Below are 17,595 nucleotides of genomic sequence, written 5' to 3'. Positions count from 1 at the left end.
CAGCAATGGACACAACAGATCATGCTTTTCCCTAAAACTCAGGGCAAGTACTTTACTTCCAGCAAAAGGAAAAATTAGGTAACATCTGACACACTCCTGCAGTACATGTGGCAGCCACAGATATTTTCTCCTTCAATTATGATCAGGCCAGTTAAGCCATCTTTGGTACAGACCCTGTTCCTTTTCCTGGCTCCTTGCAGCAGTCAGCTGGTACTGCCAGCACCCACTGAACCCCTCCTACAGGCAGCCACTGCCACCCTTGCTGGCATCCAGGCTGCTTCCTAGGGCTGCATTTGCTTTCAAGCTGTTGCCCAAGCCCTTAGCAAAGCCCCGAGAGCATTGCCCCTCCTCTCCTCACAGAAGAGGAGACTCACAAGGTACAGTCCTGGTTCAGCAAGATCAGGCTGGACCAGAACAAGGGCAGTTGCCTGGCTGTCAAGGATTAAAAGCTGTTTTCTAGCCTGAGTATTTTTTGGGGGGTGTTGTTTTTGGTTGGGTAGCAGGTTTTTAGTTTAGTTTTATTTTTGTGGGGCTTTTTTTTTAAATTAAAAGAACCCCAAGGGCTCAAACCTGAGACATAAATTCCACACACCCCTCCTTCCACCCCAAAAAAAGCAGAAACAAGAGTACATAGGAAGCAGCAAAATATCCAGTGGTGGATCCAGGGCACCCACTTTTATTCTCCAATATATCCAATGTAAGCTAGTCGTGCAGCTGCTTGGGCACACAATAAAAAGTTGGAACTAGTTCCTCCTGTTCCTAAGAAGTAACTGGCAACACCAGTACCACAGCCCTGGATCTGCCTTAGGAAATGCAGGCAGGCTGCAGGGAAGTGGGCCAGGGAAGTGTCCAGGCCATGCAGGACCATCGCAGCACACGGGAGCAGCGTGTGCCGGCCGTGTCAGACACCCCTGCTCCTGCCACAGCCTCAGCAGCAGGACGGGCTGCAGCTGTGCAGCCAGCACAGCAGGGCTACATCACCTCCAGGTACTCTACAGAAACCATCCAGCTTTCACAGCTGGTAAAAATTCCCAACTGCAGTTACAACATAAACAATAGCACGCAGCAAATCAAACTGAAATACATACTGTGTTCAGACTCCAGGTTGGCTTTAATGGCAGACTGTCTTCAAGTACAGCAAGTATTTCTGCTCTGACCACTGCTGCATTTATAGAGAAATTGTTTTCTACTTCTCTGTAAGTTAACATAAAACAACTTTTAAAGACTGTATGACAGAATCCTGTTTGATTATCTAACCTTAGGCAACTGTAGTTGCATTTAGTCAAAAACCACACAGCAGTCTGTCTTGTCTAGAAAGACCTCAACAGTAAATGGAAGAGCTTATCACTGCTTGACATGGGTCAGCTAGTAACTTCAGGTTAAAAAAAACCAGAAAACCAAAACCAAACCAAACCACACATTCCCCCTTTAATTTACTCCCTTTTCACTTGTACATTTCATTACAGTAATAAGTGTTTCTTAAGACTGTGTCTCCAACACATAAGACATTTTTTATCTCCTAACTGGCCTGTAAAACTGTTCTGACAAATCCAAACTGAGAATTTACTTTCAAGTAAAAGTTCATTAAGTTTCATAAAGCCTTTCCTTGACAGAGTCAGAAAATAAAATTTCCTCCTAGCTGGCACTCATGTGAAGTACACTTGCAGCCAAATGGTATAAATTTTACCTCCAACTAAAGGGTTCAAAAAGTCCCTTCTATTGGTAGGATCCAGGCCTCAGGGCATTATTTCAAAACCCTAAAAGCCCCTTCTCCTCCTCCCCCCAGTCTTCAAGTAGGGAAAGTTAAAGTGAGAAAGCAAGCAAAGGACCTTGAAGAAATTGAGAGGCTGCAGTAACACAATAAATAAATTCTCTGACCAGTTCAAGCAGTTCATTACTCAATGCACATATACTTGCAGCAGTCTGATTTACCTTTACATTATGGATACAGAAATGAAGTCCAGTGCAAGAGAGCATTTGAGGTTTCTGTAGTCTTGTGCAGCCCTACCCTAGAATCAGCACTATATAGAACTAAAGTTGAAAGTTAAGACTTTTCAAACAAATGCTATTAAAAAAGGAGCCAAAGGTTCTGTGACAACATGCAGAATTGGACTAACCCATGCTGCCTCAGGGCACTGCATGCACACAAGCTGGGACAACCTCTCCGTGCACACCCATGCCTAGTGCAGGTTAGCTGGTTGGTGTGAAAAACTGAATCTAAGGTCATGCTCTAAAAACACACCACAAATTGCCTTTTAGCCTTCCAGGAACTTACATGACTTTCACTTCATACAGATTTATCAATCTTAAAATGTTCACTGTTTAACACAAAGTCAAACCAATGGCTTGAGAAAAGAAAGCTTCTCAAATCAATCACATATACACCTACTTTATAGCTATCTGCCTAGCTCCTCCCAAAGTTAGCCTGAAAAACAGTAAAATCTACACAAAGTTTTATTGCAATCATACAAGGGATACATCACAGGTCAAATACAACAAATACTATGATGCAATTTTACATTTATTAAACTACAGTTCAAAGCACAAATTTACACATTCTAAATACACTAAAACATCTAATGAAGTCACACTGGTCTCCCACTGACATTTGATATATCTGGGCGAAAGACAATAACTTTACAAGACTTTTCTAACAGGAATCCTTAGTATAAAAACTGTGTACTTGTATGTAAACTGTTGAAGAACCCAAGTGATGGGTTTCCATCTCCACTAAGTCATCCATTTTGTTGCATATTTAACGCTCAGGGGTTGAATGAACTTGATTTTAAATTTGGACACCATTATCTAACCCTCCCACCCCCCACTGAATTGTAGCTGTAGCTTGTTTTGCCTGGTCCCCATTACTATTACTATTTTTTCAAGTTTTGAAGAGAATGAATTGAATTGAAGATTGTTCCATTTCTTCCAGATTGGAATGTTGACCAGACAAACTACAGACTTGCAACTGCAGGTCTAACTGAAGCGTTAATGCCTGTTTAAGCTGCAGTGGAAAAGCGTTCTTCCGGGCTCAGCTGAATGCACGAAGGCACAAAGAAGAAGTTCTTCATCAATGTGTCTGAAGCAATTCCAGCATCTTGCATCTCATCCCTGCAGCAGAAAAGGTCAAGAGATGTAACGGCAGGTTTTCAGGTTCAATTTCCCTTCAGAAAGCAGGCGCCACGCAGTGTGTGCAGCCAACTGCCCCCACACGGCTTGGCCCTGGCTCAGCAGAGGGAGCCCAGCTGTGCCAGTGCCTGGCACCCACGGAAATGCTGCCACTCGCCAGGCTGGGAGCACAGGGCCCTGCCTGCCTGGGTGCAGGAATGGGGTACCACACTCCCCATCACCACAACAGCATCACTGCCCTTCCCTCTCACGGTGGTGCCAACACTACACACAAGCTGTGGATATGTGTATTAGGAAAGCTCAAAAGTTGATGTTAAACAGCTTTTGTTAAGCCAGTACAAGACTTGACAACTGCCACTGAACACACAGGTGAGATCACTCAGGTATTCTGCTTTCTTTTGTCAGCCCCAAAGCAAAGTAGGCATTTTATCAGAGATCTCAGTTTAGTCTCATCAGTAAAACAACAGAGACAAAAAAAAAACCAATCCACAAACTAAAAAGGCACATTCTTGCACTCAGCATTTCTCTGTATTTGCCACTGAATGGCATTCATAAGTGTACACTCCTGAAGGAAGCAAAAGCAACCTTGCCACTACCAAGACAGTTTCCTTACCAGTCACTGAAAGACATCATGTAGTAAATCAGTGGCCTCTGATAGTCGTTAAAGGTGGACTGTTCACCCAAGGTACCAGAACCCATATTGTCAAAGATCAGCCAATCTCCCACGCTCAACTCAGGAAGAAGACAGTTTTCCACAATTTGATCAAGCTCATCACAGGATGGACCCCAAAGGCTGCTTGCAAACAGAGGCTCATCTTCCTTGTATTTCTATATGGAAAAGATTGAGGCAATTCAGGCTTCAGTTTATTGAACAAGAATTTTCAAATATACAGAAGGTTAATTTAATAAATAATATGCAATTATATATGTATGAAGTGTTAAATATATATTCAATAGAACAAGGATAGAAAGGACTACCTCTGAAGAATATACAAGGACTCACCTTGTGAACCTCTGGGATAGTATTCAGTTTCTCAGACAATTTACTTGCAAAAGAACCATAAACACCATCATTTATGTAATATGTAAATACTGGTTCATCATCATTCCTGGTTTGCTCCACTGGAAGTAAAAAAAGAAGTTGTCTTGCATGCATGTTTTGTCATAAGTAGTCCTTTTGCAATCTAACTTAAGTCAGCTGCTGTCTCCTGACAAGGGGGTTCCATATATACTAGAATAGGAGAATTACAAGCAGAGTAATCTGTATGAGATCAGATTATAAATTCATTTATAATATTGAGAGGCTTAATCAAATTAATACTTTCAGTAATAACCAGTGGTAAGAATATAAATCCAGAGAAGCAGGGAAGTAGCTTGCTTTGTGATATAATTTTTAATGTTCTAACACAGAACCTTCTAACACAGCATCTGTGATGCACCCAATATAGGTTTAACCTAGTAAGGATACAGGAAGTGCCACACAAAAGTACCAGTGAGACACACAGATAACATATGGTCAGAATCCAGAAGGCATATTGCAGTGTAAGCATTAGGGGATGCACCAAACATATAAACAAACTAGTCAATCCCAACTAACAGAGGGCAGTTACCTGTACTGAGACATAACACAGAAAACAAATCCAACCCTTACCTCCAGAAGGAAGAAGTTTATCATACTCAACAGTCTTCTTTGCAATGACATTCACTGCCAGTGTAAATGCAGATGAAACATAATAACATCCAGGCTCTGCAATCACATTAACACCAGATTCCTTAGGAAAGTAGACATCCAGCAATGGCCTGATGACATGATTAACCTAGGAAATTGAAGTCAGAGGTAAGGCCAATGAACTCAGCTTACAGATGTATCACATAGACACTTCCAGTCAGCACACCAAATGCTTACTCTGCCCCTCCAATCTCTGAGAAATGCCTTTACCAGAGGTCCACAATTTATAAAAAAAAAAAAAAAAAAAAAAAAAAGAAAACTGGTCATTCTGCTAAACACTTAGATTGAGAACCATGAGTCTGAGTACTACACAGTCTCTTCTCACAACTGATGCTCAAGCTGTGGTAGACTCACAAGTGCACCAGTAACTTCAATGCCCATCCAGCACATCAGATAATGTAAAATTACATATGAACCCACAGAATGGGTAAAGGACCTTTTCATGATCAGTTCTGAATAGTATCATAGAAACAGAATTATTTAATACTAATGTTCATATATTAGGACAGATATGTCAAGATTAACAAATATTTTGGATGCATAACAGAACCATTAGAATTGAGAGAAAAGCCCTGATTGCTGTTAGCAACTCCTCACTTCCACTGTGCTGAATTCATGGAGCCTGTGTTTAAGACAACATACCAGTGTAAACTGGGTATCCTGCCCTATGTGCCACTTCATACTAAAGGTGGCATTTAGGCAAAATCAGAGCCAGCCAAATCAAGACCTCTAGCTTTCTTTTCCTAAGCAAAATACTGGAAATTTTCATCCAGTAGCAACAGGGTTTATAATCCAAAGCATGCTAAGGCACCCTGCACCAAACCATGCAAGAATCACTGGCTGGACAACAACAGTCAAGAAAAACCTTTAACTATTACTGCTAAGGCTGCTTCAGATAGCAATTTAATCTCTAGCACACTTAAATGAGCATTCAGCCCAGATGAACAAGATTTAAAAGAAGTCACGAGATTACACTATCCATCAATCAAGAATACCAACCCAACTAGTGAGATCTTGAGTTACAGTGTAACATGGAACTTAACTATGTTTCAGCTATCAATTCAAGCTGCAGTTTGAAGGTTAAACACTTCAATTTCTTCAAAAGTAAGAGTTTCAATTTCCAACACATTGCATACCTCTTCCAGCTGAAGTTCTGAACCTGTGAAGCCCCCACCAATATCCAACATGTTCATCTTAAAGCCAAACTCTTCCTAAAATGCATAGGCAGAATGTAAGTACACGAACAACAGCAAAAAGATTTTGTTGCTCCTTACTGTGGTTTTCTGTGTATTTAAGCTTTTGAAACTATTTAGCTGAGTGCATCTAATGAGGGAGTAAGGGCACAGTACAGCTCCCTTAAATCTAGAAGCAAAGCACTGGGATGTCAATAGAGGCTGGTTATACAATTCTCTGCAAGCCCCGCAGCAATAGCAACTCCCATCTTGTGGCTTTTGTTATATTCAGACAGTATTTGCTGAACAGGTGGTGTATTCTGACAAAATTTTAGGATTTCACAAATTTTGTGACAAGACCACTGCAACAAATTTGCACAAAGATCAGCGAGATCCTCAGTTTTACTGCCCCCATATGTTACCAGCCACAGCTAAGGCACTGCAGTAAGAGTAAAAAGACTTGCAGTCTTCTCTGTTTAGTTTACAAACTCCTCACACCACAACAGATGCCAGCATACAATTGTTCAACTTCAATGTAACCTAAAAGCATCAGTTGTGTATTTACAGGACTGAGATTTGAATACCAAAAAGGCTTGACCCAAAGTGGGAAACTAATTTAATCAGAATGTAAGGCTACTGCCTGTCAGTGGAACAGTATTCATTACCACAATTAGGACAAAGTTGGTTTTACTTCTATCACACATCACAAAGCAGTATTTAGTCCCTTACTAAAAGTTCAATTTCCAAGGATTTCTTTTGGAAAGAATGTAGTTGGTTTGCTAATATAATTGGAATAGAATGGCTCCTCTACTGTAGCAATTGCATGTGAATACAGAGGTACTTACAGCCATGTCAAACACACACCGAGCATCAGACAGAGCATGAATGTATGTCTGCAGATCCTTGCAAGAGCCTGAAACATGAAATCTGAAAGAAATAAAACCACAGTAAATACACTGAACCGTGCAGCTTTCAGACCACACAAATAATTTCATCATATAAAACAGCAACAGAAGCAATTCATTCCCAAATGCCCCAAAACAAGCTTAAATGATAATACACAGCAACTGTGCAAAGAAGCTCAGACCACACTGCCTGCTATTGAATTTGTACTTGAGAACTGTCTTTCTCTTAATCCTAAGAATGTCCCACAATATTCTCATCTTTGAGAATTAGTGAATTTTTCAGTCTTCACTATCAAAGTGGCTTAAAGTTGTTCTTCAGTAGTGCCAAAGCTGCAGAGAAGCACTGATGCCTACCAAAAGCTCCTGAATCCCCTCTTGTTCCTTGTTCAAGAGATTCAAGTACTGCCATATGCACTTAGTCACTGAGGTGCTAAAACAAGTGCCAGCATTCCCATGGGATTCCTCAAGAGGCATATGGTCCACTGGTTCTAGACAGACCATACACACACCCAAGCCACAGTGTTCTCTACTCCAAGTCTACTCCTTTAAGGAAGCAGACTTGGAGTAGCAAAGGTCACTTTTCAAACTTACTTGCATGAATCCATGTGTGAATTTAAAAATTATTTAAATAAAAAATAATGCACGAGACCCACGTTGTTTTTATAAAAGCTGGTTAAGACACTATACAAAGAGGAATGTTTTTTTCAGTAGTGTCTATTTTTTTAAGATATTTGCAGTTTATGCTTTAACATCCATTTCAAGCAGATACACAACAAAACATTCGTGGTTTAAATCATCAAAATCTGGCTTAACATTTTTTTACTGTCTCGATGACCCATTTATTTGCTTGGTTGCTTTCCTAAACAGTTATGAGCATGTGATGGATTTGTAGCTGAAGGCAGACAGAGCAGACTTGTGCATGCATTTTTCTCAGATACAGTAAAATAGCCATCAAGCTTCCAGGTAAAATACCACAGATTTGTACAAATTTGGAACTCTAGGATTCATTCCTGCCATCTGCAAGCCAACAACTTATCTGAGTATTTTGTCTTGATATGATCAAAGAGTGATACAGAACCTTAACTCTTAACAAAATCTGACCCCGTGTTCATCTTGTTCAAACTATCCAACCTATTCCATGCTGTACTAGCACTTCTGTTATGATGTTTATTGCTGGAAAAATACAAATCAAGTTACCAAAGAAGTTCAAGAGTACAGTTAGAGAATAGGAGAGGCTTCTAAACTTAATTTTCATGCTGACAGAAGGATTTATGAGACTTCATTTCCTATTGCTTTGATGCCTGTAATAGTTACTTTGTTTCATACTAGTTTGTGCTTGCAAGCAAAAGCTCATGATTCTAAATCAATATGATATTGATTGTCTGGGGTTTTTGTTGATTTTTTTTTAAAACCCTGTAAAATAGTATCACCAGGGAAAAATCCTTTTCTCTTTTACATCTTTAGTACCTCATACAAATATCTACTCAGCCAGCAGAGGACAATGAAGTTACTCACTTGACACCAACTATTTGGACTCCCAGCTCCTTAGCACATTCCATAAGGTGCCTACAGTTCTTCAGGGTGGTGCCAAACTTCATATTCATCTCCTCACCAGCAGTAATGTCTTCTGTGGCAATGTGCAGTAAGAGCCTAAGAGAAGGGGAAGATGATTGGGGCAGTTGGTTTACATCATCAGCACATGTGAAGCCTGAAGATTGTCAGAAGTGTGTTGATTATGTTGTCAGTACTCCAGCTCCATCGATGGATGAATCAAGGCAACCTAATAATAACAATCCTGTACAGAGAAAAAACTAGCAATTAGGGGCTAAAACATGGAGCCAACAAGGACAAGGGATTTCGAAATGCAGCAACTAAGACTCTTGCAGCAGCAAGAGTCTGTTGAGTGCTGTAATAGAAAATAATGTTACCTTCTAATAAAGCATAGTTCCTCATAACATCAGTAAGACTAAGATGATTTTTCCCATCTCTGTACCCCTCCCCAGCCCAGAGGTTCCCCTTCAGTCAGACATGTATCAGATTTAGTTAAACTCAGCATCCAGGCTGAAAGCAAGCACACCCTGGCCATATGACATAACCTCCCCTTGTGGCTGAGCACATGGACTCAGGATCAGGGGGTAGGGTGGTCAGACCATTCCCTGCCCCTTCTTCCAGGACACTGTGGGGCACAGAGGCAGCAGGTACCATTTCTTACATTCTCATGCAGTGCAACACCTTCCTCTGTCTGGTCAAAGCCTCATTTTGGGTAGGTTTGGCAAACTGCAGTGCCAATGCTGACCTGTCTCTAAGTTAAAGTAACATTTGAGAGGCAAAGGCATGGTCACATCCAAACCTCTAGAGACATACCCCCAAACCACCCAAATTCAAACTGCTGTCCACTGAGAAAGCCACACCCCCATAAGATCAAGTAAATTTAGTCATCCAGTAAACTAAACAGAGGTGGTGTCATGGCATACATGTAGACTGGGCAGAGCACATTGCAGATAACCAGGATGGGGAGTGTAAATGAGTGGAAGAAACTCTGCACATGGAGTGAAACAGCTCTTTACAAGACAGGCAACAAACAGAACTCAGCCTGGCCACTACAGCTGGCTTAACATCTACCATGACTTCTACAAGTACTTTCCAAATGTTTCCTGGTGTGTTTAACATGCATTTTCTAAAGAGCAAAAGGTCCTAAGTTCTCAAACGGGTTGCCCTGCAATCCTTGTTAATTTATACCATTTCATCTTGAGAAACTGATGAGCATTTCCTTTCCTGCTTCTCACTAGCACAGAAAATGGTGTTTAAAAAATCTGCAGTCAAACAATAGTCTGTGAAGCATTTGGAAAAATGTGCTAACTGAAGCAAAAAACTGTTACAAGTCAAACTCTTTAAAATGTAATAGAAAAATTCAAATCCATACTATGATTTGTAACCTCATATTAAGATTAGTCAAAACCCCTCCTTAAGACATCCAATGTTAAATTGACAAATTGTTATAGCAGCATTTATGTGAATCAAGGTATTTTCAAGCAAAACCCACTAAATCTGACTTCTAGAAATCTAAGAGTTTGTTAGAATCATGGAAATAAATCAACATAAAAACTAACAAAACTCTAAAGGCACCAGTGAATAACTGGTAAAACACTAATGGTTTAACAGTTTTAGCATTGCCAAGGCTTTCGAATCCATTAAGTATACCAGGGCCAGCAGTTACAGAAACGTTTACTTATCATGCATAACATTTTTGCACAGAAATTTCTCTCCAGTATGCAAAGCACAGACAGACTTCCATGAGGATGAAGTATAATCACCAGCAACAGCCATATTAAATCTTGAGTCTTGAACAAGGAATAAAACTGTCTCAAATACCACCACCCCCCAAAAAAAGCACCAAAACAAGTCACAGTTTTGGAAGACGACACAATACTTTAATCGTGACTGTTCAGAACCAAGGAATTTGTTAAGGATATCAGGAATTCAGTTTCTCCAGTGACATTTATGGAAAGCTATATCTTCAATCACTGCAAAGCACTGTAACATTCACTTAGGCTCGCTGTAACATCCACTTCACTCTGGCTCCATATTTCTTAAAGGAATGGCCCAAAGCTAAAGCACTCATATGTGAGGGATGTGATGTGAAATGACAGGAGTGCCAGTCAGTCCAAGAGACCATTATACATTGCCAGCAATAAAGTTGCCATATTTAACAGCTAGATTATCAGCTTTGACCACTTTTCTACAGAGCAGCTGAGCTAATACCAAAGTGACTGAAAAAAATTCTCACTGTCTTAATTATGTGGAAATGCCTGTAAGTGTATTTAATAGACCTGCAGAGTGTGCCCAAACCCCAGGTGGGATCCAATGCACACAGTCATTTGCTGGTAGCTCAGCCCTGACTTCAGCCAGAGCCACTAATATCCACATACAACTCCCTGCAAGATAACACTGAAGCCAAAACAGAGCAGGAGGAAGATGTTATTTGCAGGTGATGAAATACTAGCCTTCTGAACTTTAATCCCTGAAACCTTTACATGAAGATTGCCCTAAAAAAATAACTTTCTCCCAAGATTTCTCCCAAACCAAGGGCCATTGTATTAGGAAGCCAAGACTCAGTAGGAAAAGATGCAAAAAAGCTATTTTCAAAGGAGACAGAAGAAGAACAGATACAAGTGATTTGTACTAAAGAAGCCATGTACTTTGCTTGCAACTCAAGCCACCCAGAATACAGGCAAAAAGTTCCCCCACAATAAAAGCAAAACTAGGATTTTGACACTTACTTGGCATTTGGATGGTTACGTGAAATTTTCTTCAGCTCAATGTCATTGTCACAAGTCATGATGTTTATCCCAGCTTTTGCTGCATACTTGATCTGAGAGGCTTGCTTGCAAGGGTTTGTGTAGATGATGTTTTCAGGAGAAATGCCCAGGTCTTGTACCAATGCCATTTCAGACTGAAAAGCAGGAGCATACCAGAGTTTGACAAAGTGCACAGCATCATCTTTCCTGAATTTTTATTAGGTGTGCTCTATTACCCCACTAAAGTGAAAACTATCTACTGCTTCTAGGGCAGAAGTACAGATTTTCAACAGCCAGTTACAAATGAATTCACAGTTCAAATTTTATTTATAAACATGGCACCTGGCACCAAAGAGATGAATTTACACCAGCAGACATATGAAAGAAAATAAGGCACACAGGCAAGGAAAACTTACTTTACTGGAACATGCAAAACCAACACCAAGGGTCCCCAGAATTTCGAGTACACCTGGAGTAGAATTGCATTTTACAGGGTAAAATGGCTTTATTGGTGCCATCACGTTCTGCCATTGCATGTTATTCCTTACAAGCTTTCCAAGATCTCCAACATAAAATGCCTTTTTTCCAGTCTGAAAAAGGAAGAATAGGAAAATAAAATGTCTGAACCTGTAGGTTTGCTGTCAAGACAAACAACCCCAAGTCTTAAAGAACTATGTACCTTTTTTTTACCCTGCTCTTAAGTTTTAGATTTGACCTTGAATAATGTTTTTCTGTTCAACTAGCAATTTGAACTAGTTTAAAAAAACCAAAGGGAATACCTACCACTTCAGAGATATTATGAATGCTATTGACAATATTCTGAGATTCCTGAATAAAAGATTCTACTTAAATGCCAAATGCTGATTTTATAAAAAAAAACAGATTAAGTTACACACTTTTTTCAACTTTTTATTTTCAGAAGTCTGCAGCTATTTATAGGAAGAAGATCCACTGGGATGAAAGCTTCCACAGTCTCAATGAATTTATATCTTATTATAAATGGAATAAAATCTGATGCACTAACATTATTTTAACATCTAATAGCTTGTTTTACTGAAAATTTGTCTGATGGTATTTTAGTTCAGGCAGTCAAGTTTGAGACTGTTCTCCACATCTTGTGAAGAATGAAGTTCAAAAGGAATTTTAAGAACTAGACTTCATGTTAAAGGTGACAGAATCAAGTACACAATCTTTAAGAAAATGCACAGACTTTTCTGGAATGTTAAGTTCTGCACATCTGTTACAATATAGTCTTTCTCACTATGGAGTCATGATGCAGGTGTAGTGGATCAAACTACAAACAGATCATTCCAGATTTGTCCATAATGTGCACTCAGTAAAAGTACTGTAGGTGAATGCCCTACTGTAAATCAATTAAAGACCATCACAAAACACATGATGGATCTGAATCAAGACTGTACATCAAATGTCAATTCTAGCACTTGACTTTTGCAGATCTGAAACTCTACATGTTGTGGCTTATTTTATACAAAGTCTTTATTTCTGTTTAAAAAACACAAATAGAAATTCCATCGGGTGGAAGCATACTGACCCCCTGTACGGGTCACCAGCAGGATTGGGATCTGGAGCTTTAGATCCATGGCACAGGCCTCTACCCCTTGAGCTAAAGGAGTAAATGAAAGCAGCAGGAGGCAGCTATCCTCTGTGAGCCAGCCAGTGGTTGGAGACATGACATGTTGCCAGTAGTTTACCTATTTATTTGCTAGACAGAAAAAGAATATTAGGAATCAGGATTTGGGAATCCTACACCTGAGTTCAGAAGGCCATGGAATTTAGCTATTTGATGTACTATAGTTGACCACTTGCACATGAATATTAGTTCTGATAAACCAAGGGAAGAGTGAGCAACTCACAGGTATGGCATATGAAGAACACAGGATTTGCTTAATGAAACATTTTTAAAGTTTGCTCTTTCTACAATTTTGTCTACAAAACAAAAGCTACATCTTCCTGCCTCCTCAGTAATGAGTGAAGCCTTATTCAAAAAATGACTACTATATACACAGAATTATTCAACTTTCTTTCCAGTTGGCTGCTAAACTTCAGTAGCTTTTACAGTTTTTCTTGAGAGAACCTCACAATGTACTTGTACCAGAGTTTCCACAGGGGAGAAGGGTAACAGGAAGATGTATGAATATTAACCATGATGGCCCTCAAAAAATTTAAACATGGCTTTAAACAGGCTCAGCATAAATGTTTTTCAGAACTCTGCCATATTTTCAAGGAAATAACAAAAAGGTTCTAACTGAATATATCCACTTGGATAATTTTAGGTGCTTGTTCTGAACCCTACTGCTAATAAAATCTCTTCAAACAGTGAGATGGGAACCTGTATTTAATTATATCAGCCAGACTACTTTCCTGATAGTCACACTCAGGGCAGTAAGAGCTGATGCCCAAATTTCCCCAACAGAATTCTGCCCAAAGCAAGAAAACAGCAAAGCAGCAGAATTAGAAGAGGAAACTAATTTATAAATAAGGTGAGTGAGGCTTAGCTGACTGTTTCTCTGTTGCTGTCAGCTCATCAACTCTAAAATACTTTGACCTAGTTTGAAGACTTAGGGAACTAAATCAAAAGATCTGGAAAGAAAACTTACATGAGTATGTTCATAAATACAGTTGTCAATAACATCTGCAAGAGTTGCTCCTTCATCCAACAGACCAATGGAGTAATTTGCATCCTCAAGAAATCCTTTCATCTCAGCCGTATTCCACAAAGCCGACAGTCATAAACCAAGAAACACAAGGGATGGGCTTCCAAGCCTTAAATCCAGGTCCTTAAATTATGCAACAAACTGCAGAAAGAAGACATGTGTCAATGGAAAAAGAGGCACAAAGCACACCATGCTGCTGCTTAAAAATCAGCTTTCTACACCTGATGTCCTACAAACAGTAACACACCCTCTACAAAGACCAAAGATGTTTTTACTCTGCTCGCCCTGCGTTTGTCAGAGATATGGATAGAACAATTCCACTGAAGCCAAGAATAAAATAGAAGCTGGGCACTTTAAATCTGACACTAACTTCCAGAAAGAACTGATGCAAGGCTGTTCTTGAGAAGAATTCCAGACTGTATGCACTCTGATCTGCACGGAGTTTATGCAAACGATGAAAATACTGCAAGTGCAGCATAACTGTACAAATGCCTCAGCTCAGTTCTTTTCAAGTAAAGCATCTTAAGCAATGCTAGCATTCAAATGTGCAACTGGAAGACTGCCTGTAACAGAACATTCCTGAATTTGTTATAGAAAACTTGTACCTTGTTGATGAAATGTTAGCAGTGATATATTTGTACTAATGTTCTAGTTCTTTTGATGCTAATTTATAAGCACTGCATTTACATATTGTATTTATTAGACATTTATTTTGTTGTTTTGCTCATAACACTGGCTACAACATTTAAAACTGTTAATTGCAATACAGAGGTTAACATAAAGAAGCCACTACGCTAGAAGTAATTTAAAAAGTGATAATCTTAGCATGTAGAATTGTTATTAAAATAAAGTAATAGTTACAGTCTAACTTTATTTGCATCTTGCTTATCCTCAGCTCTTCACTGCAAATTAGCTTGGTAGTTAGTAGTTTATACAGTGTTTTCCAAAAGAATCTAAATCAACAAAGTCAAAACACTGAAAATACTGTTAAATATAGTCTTAGAATGCAGATTGACTAATCTCAAGTAAAAATCAGCAGACAGCAGACAATTACCAACAGCTGACTATATACCTTCATTTGCTTTACTTGATGAATAGAACAATCTGTAGTTCACATTCCATTAGAGTTGTGGGTCTTGTTTAAAAACAGCTTCTTAGCTTACATCAACCCACTGACCACATTTTTGTTTCAACTGTCATCTTTATGACTAACACAAGATTGATCAAAACCAGCTAGCTAACTAGATTCCTTCTCTATATGAAGACCTAAGGCTTTTTAATATCTCAACAAAAGTTGCATAGTACTTGTAAAAAAAGTGATGGTTGTTTTCTAAAGCCACCTGCACTTAGATTTACAATAGCAGAATGATTTTTCTAATTAAAAGTATTTATAGAAACCACAACCATTGTAGCTGAAAGCCAAAAATACTTTATTAAGACTATATAAATTAAGATAATTTTGGCTTCAAATTGTCACAGGGCCAGGGTATTAACTCAGTCTCATGTTTCATCCACCACCTCCATACAGTAAAAAAAAAAACTTCACAATTTGCAACATAGGTTTGGTTAATGTTGTTAACAATAGGAACAAAGTTACTTTGCTGTAGTTTAATACTACCACAACTAAGCAGCAGTTGCTCCTGCTTGTCATTATGCCAAATAATGGGAAAGGAGCCAGCAGGGCTTTTATATGCTTTCTGCACAACTCAAACATGCCCCCTATGTTTGTTACAAGAGGCATTTACTGCCAGGTGAGCTAAGTCAGGGGCAGCAAGAATATTCAGTTCTGTTCAGAAGCTGAATGATAAAGACAAGTAGAGCAGATAAGAAATAGTTGTCTCACACGTATATAGTGAGTCCTATGATTATTTAAGGGAATCCTGAAGATCCAAATCACAGAAGAGCAAGATAATTATCACATTGATGTAAGGACTTAATGAGTTATAAAAACAATGACTAGGTGGTAGACTATAATAACCAGAAAAGTCTTTAGTCAGTCATATCTCAGAATGAGACTAATAGCTAAACCTCCTTAAAAAAATACCACCACTGAACAAAAGAAGCTTGTGAACTAAGTTTGCCTTAGAATCAGTCCAACAAAGATGGACACTACAGTCATCTTCATAAAATATCCATGGTTTTCAGAGGCAGAGGACCAAAAACCTGAGTTATCTTTTCCCCCCCCAAGAAAGAAATGCTGGCATCAGCTTTTTACTGAAACATTTTAAGGAATTACTGTATATATAAGGGTGCTACTTAGCTAGATTTTTAAATTTTGGTTGAGGTTTTTTTTCATGCTACAAGCCACTGCCTACACTCCTGCAGACAGTCCAGAGTCCCTTCCACCCCAGATCTACCCTACTGGAAGGTCTCAGCACACCCAGTGGAACCAGTCACAGCCCTGAATGATTTTTACACTCACCAGACACACATAGCTAATTGCTTGTACCTTGTATTTCAAATGAAGCAGCCCAATCTAACCAACTACACACTTTTCCTCTCTGAGTGTGGATGTTCATCTGAGTTACAGTGGAGTAGATTTAAGCTAATTGTTTAGTAGTCTTAAAAGAGAGGCTTTTTTCCCATAGTTAATGACTGTGGTGTCCACAGCTTTCAGACAGATGGTGTAGAAGTATACTTTCCTTCAAAAGTTGCCCCTTCAATTTTGGAGAGACTCAGTTCAAGTAAAGCATGGGGGGAGGATTCTTTAACACCAACTCCCAAAGCCACCACCAACAAAAAGAACAATTATCTAGTAAGTTAGTTTTGATAAAGGTTATTTCCTAAACAAGACTTGTCTCCTGCTCATTCATCAAAAAGCATTTTATGGCCAAGAGGCAGGTACCAAAAGGAATATATGCCAGTACAGATCCAATGACAACTGCAACAAACCATAAACAACCTGATATATCCTCTCCCAGCATGCTAAACAGTGATTGCTTTTTCTAAGCACATCCAAGACATGGAAGCTTCTCCTTTTAGCAAAATTAATCTAGTAGAAAAAAAGCTAATGTTTGACTACTGTCCAATGTCCCCTTTTTGGACTAAATTACATCTCTTCAGTCTTGAAAGGAAGAATATTCTGCAAAGAAAAAACAAATTCCTAGAAGCACTGCTACAGCACCACTACAAGACAGTGGCTAGAGAAACAATTCTTTAAGGGGTTAATACCTCACAGTAGGATTTGGGACTCTGCTGTCACCTTATTCTGTCTTGACTGGTTCCCTCCTGAGGGGGGTGAGGAGAATCAGTGATAAAATTTGCAGAAGAAAATCTAAATGATGGTTTAGGACTTTTTTGATGTCTGTAAGATGAGCCAGAACTCATTAGAGCACAGAGCTCACTCCTTGCTGGAAATGCTGACTTACTGCAAGTCATTATTTGACAGACTTGGTGTGGTAACACCACCCATTCTCACACCTGAAATGTTAGTCTGCACAATGCTCCAGGACATATATTTTAAGTCAAACAAAAGCTGTCAAGTGGTATGAGACTTCTACATAGGCATGTAATTGCTTTCTTTGAAGTAAGCATTACATCCTCAGGCTCTTTAACACAATGGCTTCCCAGATGAAGAACTCAAAGATAAAAGTGTACATATTTAAACACTGCAATTACTGCAGACATCTGGAATAAAAGAAAATTAAAATTCTCTGAATAGAGTCTAAACACATGCTTGTCACATATAAG

General features: G+C 39.2%; 1 protein-coding gene across 2 annotated transcripts in view; it reads right to left on the bottom strand.

The window, feature by feature from the left end:
* Nucleotides 1-1,092: 1,092 nt before the first annotated feature.
* The window catches only part of AZIN1 (antizyme inhibitor 1), a 25,702-nt gene continuing 9,199 nt past the window's right edge, over nt 1,093-17,595 (bottom strand). The window contains exons 3-12 of one of the 2 annotated variants that reach the window (XM_059471090.1): nt 13,849-14,046; nt 11,647-11,820; nt 11,213-11,385; nt 8,448-8,582; nt 6,873-6,954; nt 5,992-6,066; nt 4,778-4,943; nt 4,130-4,248; nt 3,740-3,954; nt 1,093-3,108 (exon numbers count right to left, since the gene is read on the bottom strand). In XM_059471090.1, the coding sequence (XP_059327073.1) occupies nt 2,997-3,108; nt 3,740-3,954; nt 4,130-4,248; nt 4,778-4,943; nt 5,992-6,066; nt 6,873-6,954; nt 8,448-8,582; nt 11,213-11,385; nt 11,647-11,820; nt 13,849-13,950 (1,353 nt within the window). In that variant the 5' untranslated portion in view covers nt 13,951-14,046 and the 3' untranslated portion in view covers nt 1,093-2,996. Of the gene's footprint in view, nt 3,109-3,739; nt 3,955-4,129; nt 4,249-4,777; nt 4,944-5,991; nt 6,067-6,872; nt 6,955-8,447; nt 8,728-11,212; nt 11,386-11,646; nt 11,821-13,848; nt 14,047-17,595 lie in introns of those variants that run through there. The other variant, XM_059471099.1, reaches the window with a different exon arrangement.

This window comes from Ammospiza nelsoni, chromosome 1 (assembly GCF_027579445.1).
Source record: "Ammospiza nelsoni isolate bAmmNel1 chromosome 1, bAmmNel1.pri, whole genome shotgun sequence".
Taxonomy (NCBI): Eukaryota; Metazoa; Chordata; class Aves; order Passeriformes; family Passerellidae; genus Ammospiza; species Ammospiza nelsoni.
The sequence above is the reverse complement of the archived record's forward strand: the minus strand, read 5'-3'. Positions and strand labels throughout refer to the sequence as shown.